The following is a 16,228-nucleotide window of genomic DNA, read 5'->3' on the forward strand; positions in this document are numbered from 1 at the left end:
CTCATTTCTCCAGGGCCCTGGGCTAGGACCTGTGGCTGAGAGGATGGAACCGCCATCAAGGGCTGCCCCAGGTACGGGGCTCCCTGTGCAATCGGCTGAGTCCTTTTCAGGCTGACTGCACTGCTCAGTCCTCCCTTCCCTTGACCTCCTCCCTTCCTATGTGGCTAGCTATATTTCTCTCTCTCCTCCCTCTCCCCATGTCTCCCTCCCTCCTTCCCTACAAATTAGAATTCAAAAGTGACATGATGTCATGCGGATGCAATTTCAAATAGTCATTTTAATTATAAAATAAAGCCAGATTTTTCTGATCGATAGTAAGTCTGACTTGGCCCTGTTTGGAAAATCTGGCTAAGCTAATTACTTTATATTGTGGATTTCATTTCATACATTGAATGACTTCAATCTGCTGCTCCAGGATATTGAGAAAAAATATTTAAGTGATGTGATATGATAAAAGCATTTAATCAAAAATATATTTGTGGGGGCACCTGAGTGTCTCAGTTGGTGGGGCATCTGACTCTTGATTTTGGCTCAGGTCATGATCTCAGGATCTAAAGGGTTCTGTGCTCAGTGGGGAGTCTGTTTTCCACCCTATCCCTCTAACTCTCCCTTCATGCAAATAAATAAATAATCCTAAAAAAAATTCAAAGACGTATTTACAAAATGTATTGAGTTAGCAGTATTTGGAATTTCTCAACACTTTCTGAGTATATTGGGTTAGACAAGGTGTCTATACACAAAGAGTAACAGGTTTAATTTGGAATCCTCTGATCAGCCTTCTGAAAGGCTCTCTGATGTGCCACTCCGCTCGCACTGAGGGAGCACCTGTCAGTACCAAATAAGGAAAAAGTTGGCTTGCAGGTTAGGTGGGTTGCGATTTTTTGCTTCCAACAAAATTGAACACCAACATAAACAGGTTATCAACTGATACGGGGCAATAAAGACAATCTCTGGTGTTAGATTACCAGGCCTTTGGCAGATGACTTCAAAAGAATTCAGTGAAGTGAGGGAAAATGCTGTAATCTTACATTTCCATCAATGTGTGGAAGTCATACCTGTCAGTGCTTGTAACCAGAAGAATAAAAACCTCAGAATGGAATTGATGCTAAGCCCTCCCTGAGTCAGGCAAGAGGTTACATTCATGCCTGAATAGGAAACGTAGCTGGGAATTAAAAACAATTGCCCAAAGGAATGGATTTCCAATAAAACCTCACTTTCTAGTGTTAAAAGATTGTCAAAACATGTAATATTCATGATTTTTAGATTTCTTGTATGCTAATTTTCAAAACATATACTTAAAATGTAAAGCTAGGGGTGCCTGGGTGGCTCAGTCAGTTAAGCATCTGCCTTCGGCTCAGGTCATAATTCCAGGGTCCTGGGATCCAGCCCTGTGTTGAACTCCCTGCTCAGCAGGGAGTCAGCTTCCCCCTCAACCTGCCATTCCCCCTGCTTGTGCTCTCTCTCTCTGTCAAATAAATAAATAAAATCTTAAAAAAATAAAAATAAAAAAATAAAATGTAAAGCATGCAGTTATCAGAAATAAAAATTTTGTTTTCAAATTCCATTCATATAATTTGTTTTTGTGGTAGTTTCAGGGTGGTAGGATATAGCGACCAATATAAGACTTCCACCTATAAATGTAATATATGAGGATAACATTCTATGAAGGGAAGAGAATAGAAATAGGGAATTAAAGAAGGAAAAAAATAAATTTTCTAAATATTAAAGAAGAGCCTGCTCATTGATTTTTTAAATGGGCAGGTAACTATGAAATCACAAAGACACCGAGATTCCATTATACATTTAAATAGTGATGTAACAAATTATATCTTTGCAACTATTAAAACTTTTGACAAAAAAAAAATATATGCCAATGTGCAAGTATTTGAGGGGTATCTAGTTCGGCAATATTCTTTTGGGGGGAGAAGAGCACGTAGCTGTGAGGAGACGGCCCCAGGACACTTGTACCGTCTACGTACAAACATGGTGAATGAACTACATGCATGCGTGGACACGTGAGCTCTAGCTGCTACCCCAGATCTCTCCTTTACGGCTCTGGGAATACTGACTCCATGGGTAGCTTCTGAGACTACCAAAACCACATGACTTTGCTGCTCACACTCCAGAGGCAAAGTGCATCCTGCCTCCTGAATCTGCAGGAGGGGCTGCTTACGAGTACATGGGCTGCCGGAATAATTTTCCTTTGATGCTTTAAGTGACACTAGGCTTGGATGAGCTGATACACATGCATGCGTCTTTGTGGAGGGATTGGGTACAAGGCTGGGCGCTTTCGCTCATGGAGTGTCTGCCTGAATAGCAGAGGCTCCCTTTCCCAGGTCTGACTAGAAGGTTGGCTAATGTGCCACCAGAAGTGTCACATCTGCTTTCCATAAACCTCCACGTGCGTCCATGTCAGCACGCCTCAGGGACGGGGAGCTGAGACTCCATCACTCGCAAGAACTGGCTGTGTCATCGACTAGGTGTCGCCAAATCTGATTTCAGACTTGCTTTCATTCTCAGGAACCACCTCATGGCGAGGTCACGGTGGAGGGTCGATGGCACTCACGTGCTTCTAGACACTGATGCTGGCAAAGGGAAAGGCCCGTGGGAGAAGCCCCGTCTGACCCGCGTGGCCATTTCACCACAAACGTGTGTGTCCTCCCAGGAGGGACCTAAAGTAGCCTGAATGTTCCAGAAGAGGATTTTGATTGAAATGGACATTTCCCTCCAACAAGCCAAGAACATCGTGCACATTAAAAATGTTTCCTGATCCAGCGATGAACATATTACCCAGGTTTAGATTTGTAATGTAATTTATAATTTACAATCTCCTTCCGTAGATCACGTAATTTTACGTGGTGAGCGGCTGTCCTTCTCCACCTCTCTCTTGAAAAGGGAAGGTCACCAAGAAGGACTTCCCGCCTGTGCGCACACATGGGGGCACAGTGGTGTTGGGGACGCACCTGGAGCAGTTGGCGATCTCCATGCGGGGACCCTCGCACTGCCAGCCGCCGCACTGGGGGGCCGGGCTGTCGCAGGAGCGGGTGCGGCACAGGCAGGACCCCACGGCGCTGCCGTCCGTGTGCGTGCAGGGCGTCCACGGAGACCATGCGCCGAAGTGCCCGTCCACCGTGAGATTCCTCGTCTAGGAAGAGGAGACAAATGAGGAGGTCAGCCAGGGTCAAGGCTATAAACAGGCAAACTTCAATATTATATGTCAGAACACATGCGGAATATTTTAATGTTGCCATTAAAGAGGTATCTCATAAGGACACAGCAGAGGTCACTGGTGGAGACAGTGCTGGAGGAGGGGGGGAGGGAGAAGGGGGTAAGGAGGGGTGGGGGAGGGAGAGGGGGGACTGCTAATGGCTGGGCAATGAGGTTCACCCCAGATTTTTCCACTAACATGAGAAACCCAAAGAACAAGCAGAACTAAAGTGAAAAATCACAGATGTGCGATTCTGCTGCATTTTTACGTCCCTTAAGAAAAAAAAAAAAAGACAGAAAGTTCAAACAGTTCCATTTCAGATCAGCCTAGCTCAAATGTCACTGCAAATGGTCAACATTCAATTTAGAGCTGATTTAAGCAACCGGGGCTGTAGGAGTCGGTAGGCGCATCCCAGGCGTTTGGGTCTGTAACATCTCTGCCCCCGCAAGGGCTTGCCAGCGGGCGAGGAAGGGCTGGGCGTGGAGCGGATCGCGCACTGGTGTAAGCCCCAGGGGCTGAGTTCTGAGCGGGGCAAGGTGGTGAGGAGGGGCTGGCTGCCCAGCAAGCTCAGGTCTGGGATGGGGATGGAGGAAAGCACTTTTTTTTTTTTTTTAATTTCTTATTTTTTTTCTTTCTTTATTTTTGAGGATTTTACTTATTTATTTGACAGAGAGGGAGAGACAGTGAGAGAGGGAATACAAGCAGGGGGAGTGGGAAGGGGAGAAGCAGGAGCCTGATGCCGGCTCGATCCCAGGACCCTGAGATCATGAGCTGAACCGAAGGCAGACGCTTAAGGGACTGAGCCACCCAGGCGTCCCTGGGAGGGCACTTTTACAGCCCCACCATCCTCACAAAAGAGGCTCCATGGACAAAGTGATTCATTCTTTGGAGGCTACAAACTGTACCTGTCCTTTCCCATTTCAGAGAAGTGCCAACACCCAGTGAAAACATGGTGAGCTTTACTTTCGTCCCATCATTTCTCCAAACACAGCAGAAAAAAGTCTCCACGAACCACCTTCCTTTGCTGTGATGTGGCTGGTGGGTCATCTCCAGCCCCCGCAGTATGACCCTCTCCCTCCTCCCTTCCTGTTGGTACTATAACCGTTCACATCCACCGAGGTGCATGAAAATCCAGACCCCGCGCCATGCCTGGCTCTCTCCGAAAGAAGCGAAGAGGAGGGTTTGGAGCTGGATTCGAGGGGACTCACCGGGCCCAACCCAGAATGGGAGCGAAAACACAAAGGCAGATTTTTCCCAAGAGGAAAATATCCCCGTTTCCAAGGTCCCTATAGCCCTGTGTAGTCAGGATAAAAACACTGCTCCTACTCGGACCGCATGTTGCCCTGGAGCCTTCAGGGTTTTCTTGGAGAGCAGAGCCGCTCAGGACAGAGTCAGGCCACTAATTCTTCACACAAAAGTGTCCTTCAAGCAGCAAAGCCTTGACTCTCGGGGCTTCCCACATCCATCCTGCACTCACTCTCGTCTCTGGTCCCAACTGCTCCTGTGCAGGGACAATCAGCCACCGCCTTCGCTGTGACGGAATAGAACTCACGCCAACAAAACCCCACGTGGAACCACCATAGGCCTCTCAGAGACAGAGACCAGGTAATGGCGGCCGAGTGAGGGGCAGCGCCTGGGGAAGGGCGGCCTGACAGGGCTATCACAGGGACAGAAACCCCAACCAGAGCTACAGCCTAAGCTGGAGGAGGGCAAGGAAGAAAGTCCCCAGTTTCTCTGCTCCTGCCTATGTCCCCTGTTGTCTAACCCCAAGACAGCAGGGAAGCCTGGCTGGGGTGGGGGACAGGCCAGAAGTAGGGCAGGTCAGGCCAGGGGGCAGAGAGTGGACGGGGAGGGGTGAAGACCACCCAGCACAGTGAGGGAGGGAGGGGGCGCTACTGTGATCTTTGAAGGCTTACAAATGCCCACCAGAAGCTTTAGAAAGGGCAGACGGGAGACAGATTAGAGGACTGGGGCAAGAAAGACTCTCTCAAACCCCCTTGGCATCTGTTCTTCCCTCTAACACAGCAAGGAAACGGGCATGGAGACTGTTAGGATCTCTTTAGCTACGGGAGTTTCTGAAGAAATCTGAAACCCCAGGCAGCACAGAATATGGAGAAACTGAAGATTTTTGAGGCCGGGAGACATACACCAAGATGATGACACATGAATGAAGAGGAAACAGAATCATCCAGATTGTTGCAAGAGGACGGTTCACAACAGAAACACATTCAGACTGCATGGTCGTGAAGCCAAACTCACAGTCGGCTAAACTTCGTGCAAGCTAAGTTTATCAGAAAGGTGGTTAACAAAGAAGACGTCAGTGTAGGACAGATACAAGTAGAAACACCGAGAGAGAGAGAGAAGCAGGCAAGTGGACAGACAGACACGGGGGTTGGGAGGAACAGGAGGACGGGGGTCAGTCTGCAGATCGGTAAGTCCTGGGGAGGTCAGGCCAACACGATGGCTAGAGTTCACTCACACTACTGAATGGGACATGGAAAGTTGCTAAGAGGGGAGCTCCTCTGGGGAAAGACCTCTGGGTGGGGGGTATCTGTATGAGATGATGGGTGTTACCAGAACTTACTGGGGTGATCATTTCACAGTTCAGGTAAGTGACGTCACTATGCTGTATGTCTTCATCTCATACCGTGCTGTCAGTGACATCTCAGGAAAATGCCCAGGGAAGGAAAGAACCCTATGCACTAGACATCCTTCCCCGCAACCTCTGGGCGCTGGCAGGAGATAATAGTCTCTGGGCCAAGAGATGTTATGCATGTTCTCTGTCCGACTGTCTGGATGAGCAAAAGATGGGCCAATAAAGACAGAGAAAAAGAGAAAGAACCTGAAATAAGTGGTGATAAATGAAAGAATTTGTGGAATGAGGTAGAAAAACATAGAAAAGGGGCACGTGGGTGGCTCAGTCAGTGAAGCCTCTGCCTTCAGCTCAGGTCATGATCCCGGAGTCCCAGGATCGACCCTGAATCAGGCTCCCTGCTCAGTGGGGAGTCTGCTTCTCCCTCTGACCTCTGCTCTCTTCTCTTGAAAATAAATAAGTAAAACCTTAAAAAAAGAAAAAAGAAAAAGAAAAGGATGGAACAGTTACTATAATAAAAACACTGGAAAGAGAAAGAACTGTGCTGGGCACTTGTCAGTAAGAGTATATCATGATTGTAATTTGCAAGGTAAGGTAAGGGGGTGCTTTCTGTTTTGGCCAGAGGTGGGGTAGCACATGGGCGGTCAGACTCTCATCGCTCTTAACCCCACTGCCCCCTTTTTGATGCTGAGTATCTTAGTTTGAGAATCTTCCTAGGGAACAGATCTGTGAATAATGGGGTAGGTTCTGCTACTCCTCTTTCTCACATGAGTAAGTATTTTTATATTTTGTTAGTTTTCCTTAGAAATCAGAAATAAAGCTATCTAGAATATTTTATCTTTGGTTGTGCTATCTCCAGATTTCTGTCAAGCGACTTTGTATTTGAGGTATGTGCTTCGTCTTACTAAATATTATATAGTAAGATGTATATAGGTGGTAGTGTATGCTAGGCACTGTGGTGAGTGATTTCCACGTCTTAACTCTGCAGTGTTCACAATGTTCCTGGTACCTACATCCATTTCACAGAGAGGCACACTGAGGTTCAGTTGAGGCTCAGTTTATTCAGTCTCACTGGTTGTGAAAGACCCAACAATCAGGCTAAACAAGCTAATCCAGAGACTGTGATCTCCACCACTTCCTTCTGTAATGTGATTCATTGATCCTTCCCTGGTGAGAGTATCATGGAAACGAGCACCGTACATTTTTATCCCTAACTGTATAATAGCAAAGTTCCCCTCACCTGGGAAGTAATGGATTCCCAAGTGCTAGCCAAGGAAGGTTCAGTTCCTATTAACAAGCGTAATCCACAATCCTGCATTTGAGTCACTCATGCTCATTAATTCCCAAGTAATCAAGGGCGTAGATGCATTCGTTGGGTGCCGAGGTTCCTGGAGTGTATCGTGAAGGTTTTCTGCACTCCACGTATTATCCTCATACTTAATCAAAGTCTTCTATCTTCCACTAGTATGTTTTCTCAGGCATCAAAAGATCTTCATTTATTTTCAAAGTTTCATGTCGTTTTGGTCAGTGATTGTAACACAACAGGATATTGGATGTGCTCCGTGGAAAGGACCGGCTCCTGTTGTAATGTCAATGTCATTCCTAAATGTCTCTCCATGAGCGAACTACACGAGGAAGAGTGAGCATCTCTGAAGAAGAGTGAGCAGGAGTGCTCCGGCTATGACAGGTTGGACGGATAGGGGCAGTCTTGAGAATGGAAGCACTGATGCCTAGCCTCAGGGTGATCCTGACATTAAATGAGATAATGCATTGAAATGGCCTAACACAGCACTCAGCACATGGTGTAGACACACAGTTAACCTCAGCTCCCTCTTCCTTCCTTTACCGTAGATTTAAGTACAAAGTTTGGAATTACTGAGCATAATGTACAAGGTGACCACGGGGTCACCTGTGGGTGGTTGTACACGTCCGTCCCTGCTCTGGGGAGATGCTGGCAGCTGGAAACATCACTGTCTCCTAGTGTGGGCAGAATGTCAGAAGCACTGGATTCACGTCCTGGTTTCTTTCCCAGTGCAATTTTAGAACCTTCTATAAACCTTTAGATGTGCTCCACGGTGTTGCTTTCTCAGTGGAGGCTCTGGGCTCAGTCTTTGCTAAATATCTTTTCACTGCAAGGGTGCTGCTTACACACTGTCCTGGGGATGAGCCAGTCACTGTAGACACCGAGGTGCCCGATTAGTATACGGCACAGTGCATTCTGGAACAGGGAGAGTTCCAATGCACGGGACAGTACGCTGGTGACCATGTCTGCACAAAGGATGTGGGTGGCATTCGGGCATCACTAAAGCCCGGGGAGATTCTTAAGACAACGCTCTCCTTGCTAAGCAGCACTGCTAGTTACGCAGGACGTAAATACCCAAGTCACTCTAGATCTGTAAATTCAGATCCTGCTGGGGCACTTCAAATCTCTTCACCTGAGAATGTTTTCGATTACAATTATAAAAGCCAACTATGGTCCTGTCTCCTGGACAATAGAAATCCATAAACATTTTAAAATGGGGATCTTGTTGTGGAAAGTAGGTCTTCTCCGGCACCAAGTCCCCGGGAGGGTTTCTGGGGGCCGTCACCAAGTGGAACTCTCCAGACACGGGAGGATTGCCTGAGTTCTGAGCGCAGCACTGACATTGGGGTATTCCGTTGTGCAAAGTCCCTGGTCTAAAGTTCATGAACGTTTACTTGGTAGGTTCCCCCCAGACTCCGCTCGACCCTCCTCGTACTCCATGTTTGCCTAACTCCCACTGAGCTCGGTCCACATGGCAGAATCCCCGCTTTCTCAGTGGAGGCTCTTATTCAACTTGTGCTTTTACACTGGATGTGAGATGCTCTGGTCTCATTCAAAAATCCCTCCGCTTGACTTCCGGCCCCCCTCTAGCTGTAGCCTTGGGTCCCCGCGTATGTGCGCCTGATCTCCGCTGGTCCACCGAGACCACCTGAGCGCCAACCCTTTGCCCTCACACGGTCCCATTTCTACTCCAACAAGATGAAAGAAACTATCATGAACCGGGAGAAACTCGCCAAAGGGCAAGCACAAGTGAGCACGGGAGGGCAAGGAACTTCTCGCCCAAAGAAGGGGGTTCTTGGAACTTCTACCGCCGATGACCGAACACTTCAGTTCTCCTTAAAGAAGTTAGGGGTAAGCAATATCTCTAGTATTGAAAAAGTGAATATATTCACAAACCAAGGAACAGTGATCCACTTTAACAACCCCAAAGTTTAGGCATCCCTGGGAGCGAACACTGTCACCATTACTGGGAGCTGCTATTTTATGCTATGACTGCTTTTTAAAATTTTGTTATACGAAAACAGTGAATCATGGAACACTGCATCAAAAACTAATGATGTACTGTGTGGTGAAAAACATAATAAAAAATAAAAATAAAATTTTGTTCATGGATCTCATAAAATCTAGATCGCTAATATTTTTAAGGCCAAGCCCCTTGGACACTGTGGCTCTTTTCAGTTTTTGCTTATACACAATTCATCCTTTGCAGCTAATTAAGTTGAAGAAGTCTAGGAATAAAGTTTGAAATAAGGTTAAGTTCTTTGCCTGGGGAGAAACATCCCCAGCTTATAAGGCTTAATTTCCTTTGGACAAAGATATGTAGGTAAGGAAAATTATTTAACCAATTATAAGATTTTTTAATATACGTGTGTATGTGTATTTATACTTATATATAGTAAACATCTCTGAAATGAGTTTCCATCATGCCATCCATCCCAGCCTATTTTTTCCTTATAAAACAACAGTGGCATATCAGAAATGATGAAGTACAGTAGATTTGGCCAATAAAATCAAACCTTTCTTCTATTTTAGTCAAAATAAAAAAGTAACACAGAAGCAAAATTATATTTAATAGTTTTCAAAAATACCTAAATAAGACTGATCAGTAATAATGTTACTAATTTTCATCTAACTCATTTTTTTCTAAGAGAGATTTTTAGAAAGAGATATACAATTAATATAGTTAATTTAAAAAAAGCCAAAAAAACAAAAAACAAAACAAAAAAACCACCCAACCCTACAAGGGCGCCTGGGTGGCTCAGCTGGCAAGTGTCTGACTCTTGGTTTTGGTCCACATCGTGATCTTACGAGATGTGAGATCGAGGGGTATCATCAGGCGCAGAGCTCCGTGGGGAGTCAGCTTGATGATTCTCTTCTGACCCTTTCCCCAATCATGCATGTGCTCTCCATCTCTCCTTCTCTCTCTCTCTCTCTAACAAATAAATCTTAAAGAAACAAACAAAAGGTAGGAGTCAAGATGGCGGAGAAGTAGCAGCTGAGACTACTTCAGGTAGCGGAGATCAGCTAGCTAGCTTGTCTAAAGATTGCAGACACCTACAAATCCAACGGGAGATCGAAGAGAAGAAGAACAGCAACTCTAGAAACAGAAAATCAACCACTTTCTGAAAGGTAGGACGGGCGGAGAAGTGAATCCAAAGCGACGGGAAGATAGACCGCGGGGGGAGGGGCCGGCTCCCGGCAAGCGGCGGAGCAACGGAGCACAAAATCGGGACTTTTAAAAGTCTGTTCCGCTGAGGGACATCGCTCCACAGGCTTAACCGGGGTGAAGCCCACGCAGGGTCAGCGTGGCCTCAGGTCCCGCAGGGTCACAGAAGGATCGGGGGTGTCTGAGTGTCGCAGAGCTTACAGGTATTAGAACAGGGAAGCCGGCTACAGAGACAGAGCCGAGGAGTGACTCTCAGCTCGGGGTTACCTTGAACCGGTCGCAGGTTCGGTCAGCTCGGAGCGCGGCCGGAGGCAGGGTGACGGGAGTAAATCGGCGCTGTTCTCTGAGGGCGCACTGAGGAGTGGGGCCCCGGGCTCTCGGCTCCTCCGGGCCGGACACCGGGAGGCCGCCATCTTCATTCCCGCCCTCCGGACTCTACGGAAAGCGCTCAGGGAACAAAAGCTCCCGAAAGCAAACCCGAGCGGATTACTCAGCCCGGACCCGGGTAAGGGCGGTGCAACTCCGCCCGGGGCAAAGACACTTGAGAATCACTACAACAGGCCCCTCCCCCAGAAGATCAACAAGAAGCCCAGCCAGGACCAAGTTCACCTACCAAGGAGGACAGTTTCAATACCAAGGAGAGCAGCGTAATTCCAAAGGAGGAGAAAGCAAAGCACGGAACTCATGGCTTTCTCCCCATGATTCTTTAGCCTTGCAGTTAATTTAATTTTTTTTCTTTTTCAATTTATTTTTCTTCTTCTGCTAAATTTTTTTAACTTTTACCCTTTTCTTTTTTAACGTTTTTAAACTAGTTTATCTAATATATATATATTTTTTTCCTTTTTATATATTTTTCTTTATTGGTTTTCTTTTTTTAATTGTTTCTTCCTTTTTTTTTTTTTTTTTTTTTTTTTTTCTTTTTCTTCTTTCTGAACCTCTTTTTATCCCCTTTCTCCCCCTCATGATTTGGGATCTCTTCTGATTTGGCTAAAGCATATTTTCCTGGGGTTGTTGCCACCCTTTTAGTATTTTACTTGCTCCTTCATCTACTCTTATCTGGACAAAATGACAAGGCGGAAAAATTCACCACAAAAAAAAGAACAAGAGGCAGTACCAAAGGCTAGGGACCTAATCAATACAGACGTTGGTAATATGTCAGATCTAGAGTTCAGAAGGACGATTCTCAAGGTTCTAGCCGGGCTTGAAAAAGGCATGGAAGATATTAGAGAAACCCTCTCGGGAGATATAAAAGCGCTTTCTGGAGAAATAAAAGAACTAAAATCTAACCAAGTTGAAATCAAAAAAGCTATTAATGAGGTGCAATCAAAAATGGAGGCTCTCACTGCTAGGATAAATGAGGCAGAAGAAAGAATTACCGATATAGAAGACCAAATGACAGAGAATAAAGAAGCCGAGCAAAAGAGGGACAAACAGCTACTGGACCATGAGGGGAGAATTCGAGAGATAAGTGACACCATAAGACGAAACAACATTAGAATAATTGGGATTCCAGAAGAAGAGGAAACAGAGAGGGGAGCAGAAGGTATATTGGAGAGAATTATTGGAGAGAATTTCCCCAATATGGCAAAGGGAACAAGCATCAAAATCCAGGAGGTTCAGAGAACCCCCCTCAAAATCAATAAGAATAGGTCCACACCCCGTCACCTAATAGTAAAATTTACAAGTCTTAGTGACAAAGAGAAGATCCTGAAAGCAGCCCGGGAAAAGAAGTCTGTAACATACAATGGTAAAAATATTAGATTGGCAGCAGACTTATCCATAGAGACCTGGCAGGCCAGAAAGAGCTGGCATGATATATTCAGAGTACTAAACGAGAAAAACATGCAGCCAAGAATACTATATCCAGCTAGGCTATCATTGAAAATAGAAGGAGAGATTAAAAGCTTCCAGGACAAACAAAAACTGAAAGAATTTGCAAATACCAAACCAGCTCTACAGGAAATATTGAAAGGGGTCCTCTAAGCAAAGAGAGACCCTAAAAGTAGTAGATCAGAAAGGAACAGAGACAATATACAATAACAGTCACCTTACAGGCAATACAATGGCACTAAATTCATATCTCTCAATACTTACCCTGAATGTTAATGGGCTAAATGCCCCAATCAAAAGACACAGGGTATCAGAATGGATAAAAAAACAAAACCCATCTATATGTTGCCTACAAGAAACTCATCTTAAACCCGAAGACACCTCCAGATTTAAAGTGAGGGGGTGGAAAAGAATTTACCATGCTAATGGACATCAGAAAAAAGCAGGAGTGGCAATCCTTATATCAGATCAATTAGATTTTAAGCCAAAGACTATAATAAGAGATGAGGAAGGACACTATATCATACTCAAAGGAACTGTCCAGCAAGAAGATCTAACAATTTTAAATATCTATGCCCCTAACATGGGAGCAGCCAACTATATAAACCGATTAATAACAAAATCAAAGAAACACATCGACAATAATACAATAATCGTAGGGGACTTTAACACTCCCCTCACTGAAATGGACAGATCATCCAAGCAAAAGATCAACAAGGAAATCAAGGCCTTAAATGACACACTGGACCAGATGGACATCACAGATATATTCAGAACATTTCATCCCAAAGCAACAGAATACACATTCTTCTCTAGTGCACATGGAACATTCTCCAGAATAGATCATATTCTCGGTCCTAAATCAGGTCTCAACCGTTATCAAAAGATTGGAATCATTCCCTGCATATTTTCAGACCACAATGCTCTGAAGCTAGAACTCAATCACAAGAGGAAATTTGGAAAGAACCCAAATACATGGAGACTAAACAGCATCCTTCTAAAGAATGAATGGGTCAACCAGGAAATTAAAGAAGAGTTGAAAAAATTCATGGAAACAAATGATAATGAAAACACAACGGTTCAAAATCTGTGGGACACAACAAAGGCAGTCCTGAGAGGAAAATATATAGCGGTACAAGCCTTTCTCAAGAAACAAGAAAGGTCTCAGGTACACAACCTAACCCTACACCTAAAAGAGCTAGAGAAAGAACAAGAAAGAAACCCTAAACCCAGCAGGAGAAGAGAAATCATAAAGATCAGAGCAGAAATCAATGAAATAGAAACCAAAAAAACAATAGAACAAATCAATGAAACTAGGAGCTGGTTCTTTGAAAGAATTAATAAGATCGATAAACCCCTGGCCAGACTTATCAGAAAGAAAAGAGAAAGGACCCAAATAAATAAAATCATGAATGAAAGAGGAGAGATCACAACGAACACCAAAGAAATACAGACAATTATAAGAACATACTATGAGCAACTCTACGCCAACAAATTTGACAATCTGGAAGAAATGGATGCATTCCTAGAGACATATAAACTACCACAACTGAACCAGGAAGAAATAGAAAGCCTGAACAGACCCATAACCAGTAAGGAGATTGAAACAGTCATCAAAAATCTCCAAACAAACAAAAGCCCAGGGCCAGACGGCTTCCCGGGGGAATTCTACCAAACATTTAAAGAAGAACTAATTCCTATTCTCCTGAAACTGTTCCAAAAAATAGAAGTGGAAGGAAAACTTCCAAACTCATTTTATGAGGCCAGCATCACCTTGATCCCAAAACCAGACAAGGATCCCATCAAAAAAGAGAACTACAGACCAATATCCTTGATGAACACAGATGCAAAAATTCTCGCCAAAATACTAGCCAATAGGATTCAACAGTACATTAAAAGGATTATTCACCACGACCAAGTGGGATTTATTCCAGGGCTGCAAGGTTGGTTCAACATCCGCAAATCAATCAATGTGATACAACACATTAATAAAAGAAAGAACAAGAACCATATGATACTCTCCATAGATGCTGAAAAAGCATTTGACAAAGTACAGCATCCCTTCCTGATCAAAACTCTTCAAAGTGTAGGGATAGAGGGCACATACCTCAATATTATCAAAGCCATCTATGAAAAACCCACCGCAAATATCATTCTCAATGGAGAAAAACTGAAAGCTTTTCCGCTAAGGTCAGGAACACGGCAGGGATGTCCGTTATCACCACTGCTATTCAACATAGTACTAGAAGTCCTAGCCTCAGCAATCAGACAACAAAAGGAAATTAAAGGCATCCAAATCGGCAAAGAAGAAGTCAAACTATCACTCTTCGCAGATGATATGATACTATATGTGGAAAACCCAAAAGACTCCACTCCAAAACTGCTAGAACTTGTACAGGAATTCAGTAAAGTGTCAGGATATAAAATCAATGCACAGAAATCAGTTGCATTTCTCTACACCAACAACAAGACAGAAGAAAGAGAAATTAAGGAGTCCATCCCATTTACAATTGCACCCAAAACTATAAGATACCTAGGAATAAATCTAACCAAAGAGACTAAGAATCTATACACAGAAAACTATAAAGTACTCATGAAAGAAATTGAGGAAGACACAAAGAAATGGAAAAATGTTCCATGCTCCTGGATTGGAAGAATAAATATTGTGAAAATGTCTATGCTACCTAAAGCAATCTACACATTTAATGCAATTCCTATCAAAGTACCATCCATTTTTTTCAAAGAAATGGAACAAATAATCCTAAAATTTATATGGAACCAGAAAAGACCTCGAATAGCCAAAGCAATATTGAAAAAGAAAGCCAAAGTTGGTGGCATCACAATTCCAGACTTCAAGCTCTATTACAAAGCTGTCATCATCAAGACAGCATGGTACTGGCACAAAAACAGACACATAGATCAGTGGAACAGAATAGAGAGCCCAGAAATAGACCCTCAACTCTATGGTCAACTAATCTTCGACAAAGCAGGAAAGAATATCCAATGGAAAAAAGACAGCCTCTTCAACAAATGGTGTTGGGAAAATTGGACAGCCACATGCAGAAAAATGAAATTGGATCATTTCCTTACACCACACACGAAAATAGACTCAAAATGGATGAAGGATCTCAATGTGAGAAAGGAATCCATCAAAATCCTTGAGGAGAACACAGGCAGCAACCTCTTCGACCTCAGCCGCAGCAACATCTTCCTAGGAACATCGCCAAAGGCAAGGGAAGCAAGGGAAAAAATGAACTATTGGGATTTTATCAAGATCAAAAGCTTTTGCACAGCAAAGGAAACAGTTAACAAAACCAAAAGACAACTGACAGAATGGGAGAAGATATTTGCAAATGACATATCAGATAAAGGGCTAGTGTCCAAAATTTATAAAGAACTTAGCAAACTCAACACCCAAAGAACAAATAATCCAATCAAGAAATGGGCAGAGGACATGAACAGACATTTCTGCAAAGAAGACATCCAGATGGCCAACAGACACATGAAAAAGTGCTCCATATCACTCGGCATCAGGGAAATACAAATCAAAACCACAATGAGATACCACCTCACACCAGTCAGAATGGCTAAAATTAACAAGTCAGGAAATGACAGATGCTGGCGAGGATGCGGAGAAAGGGGAACCCTCCTACACTGTTGGTGGGAATGCAAGCTGGTGCAACCACTCTGGAAAACAGCATGGAGGTTCCTCAAAATGTTGAAAATAGAACTACCCTATGACCCAGCAATTGCACTGCTGGGTATTTACCCTAAAGATACAAACGTAGTGATCCGAAGGGGCACGTGCACCCGAATGTTTATAGCAGCAATGTCTACAATAGCCAAACTATGGAAAGAACCTAGATGTCCATCAACAGACGAATGGATAAAGAAGATGTGGTATATATACACAATGGAATACTATGCAGCCATCAAAAGAAATGAAATCTTGCCATTTGCGACGACGTGGATGGAACTAGAGGGTATCATGCTTAGCGAAATAAGTCAATCAGAGAAAGACAACTATCATATGATCTCCCTGATATGAGGGAGAGGAGATGCAACATGGGGGGTTAAGGGTGTAGGAGAAGAATAAATGAAACAAGATGGGATTGGGAGGGAGACAAA

The 16,228-nt window shown here is 44.1% G+C and overlaps 1 protein-coding gene across 1 annotated transcript in view; it reads right to left on the reverse strand.

Moving 5' to 3' along the window:
* Nucleotides 1-16,228, reverse strand: part of LOC111153426 (semaphorin 5A) — a 463,009-nt gene that overhangs the window by 73,849 nt on the left and 372,932 nt on the right. The window contains exon 14 of the mRNA XM_022512436.1: nt 2,964-3,145. Coding sequence (XP_022368144.1) covers nt 2,964-3,145 — 182 coding nt within the window. The remainder of the gene's footprint in view (nt 1-2,963; nt 3,146-16,228) is intronic.

Source organism: Enhydra lutris, unplaced genomic scaffold (assembly GCF_002288905.1).
Source record: "Enhydra lutris kenyoni isolate GAN:26980312 unplaced genomic scaffold, ASM228890v2 scaffoldscaffold32, whole genome shotgun sequence".
NCBI lineage: Eukaryota > Metazoa > Chordata > Mammalia > Carnivora > Mustelidae > Enhydra > Enhydra lutris.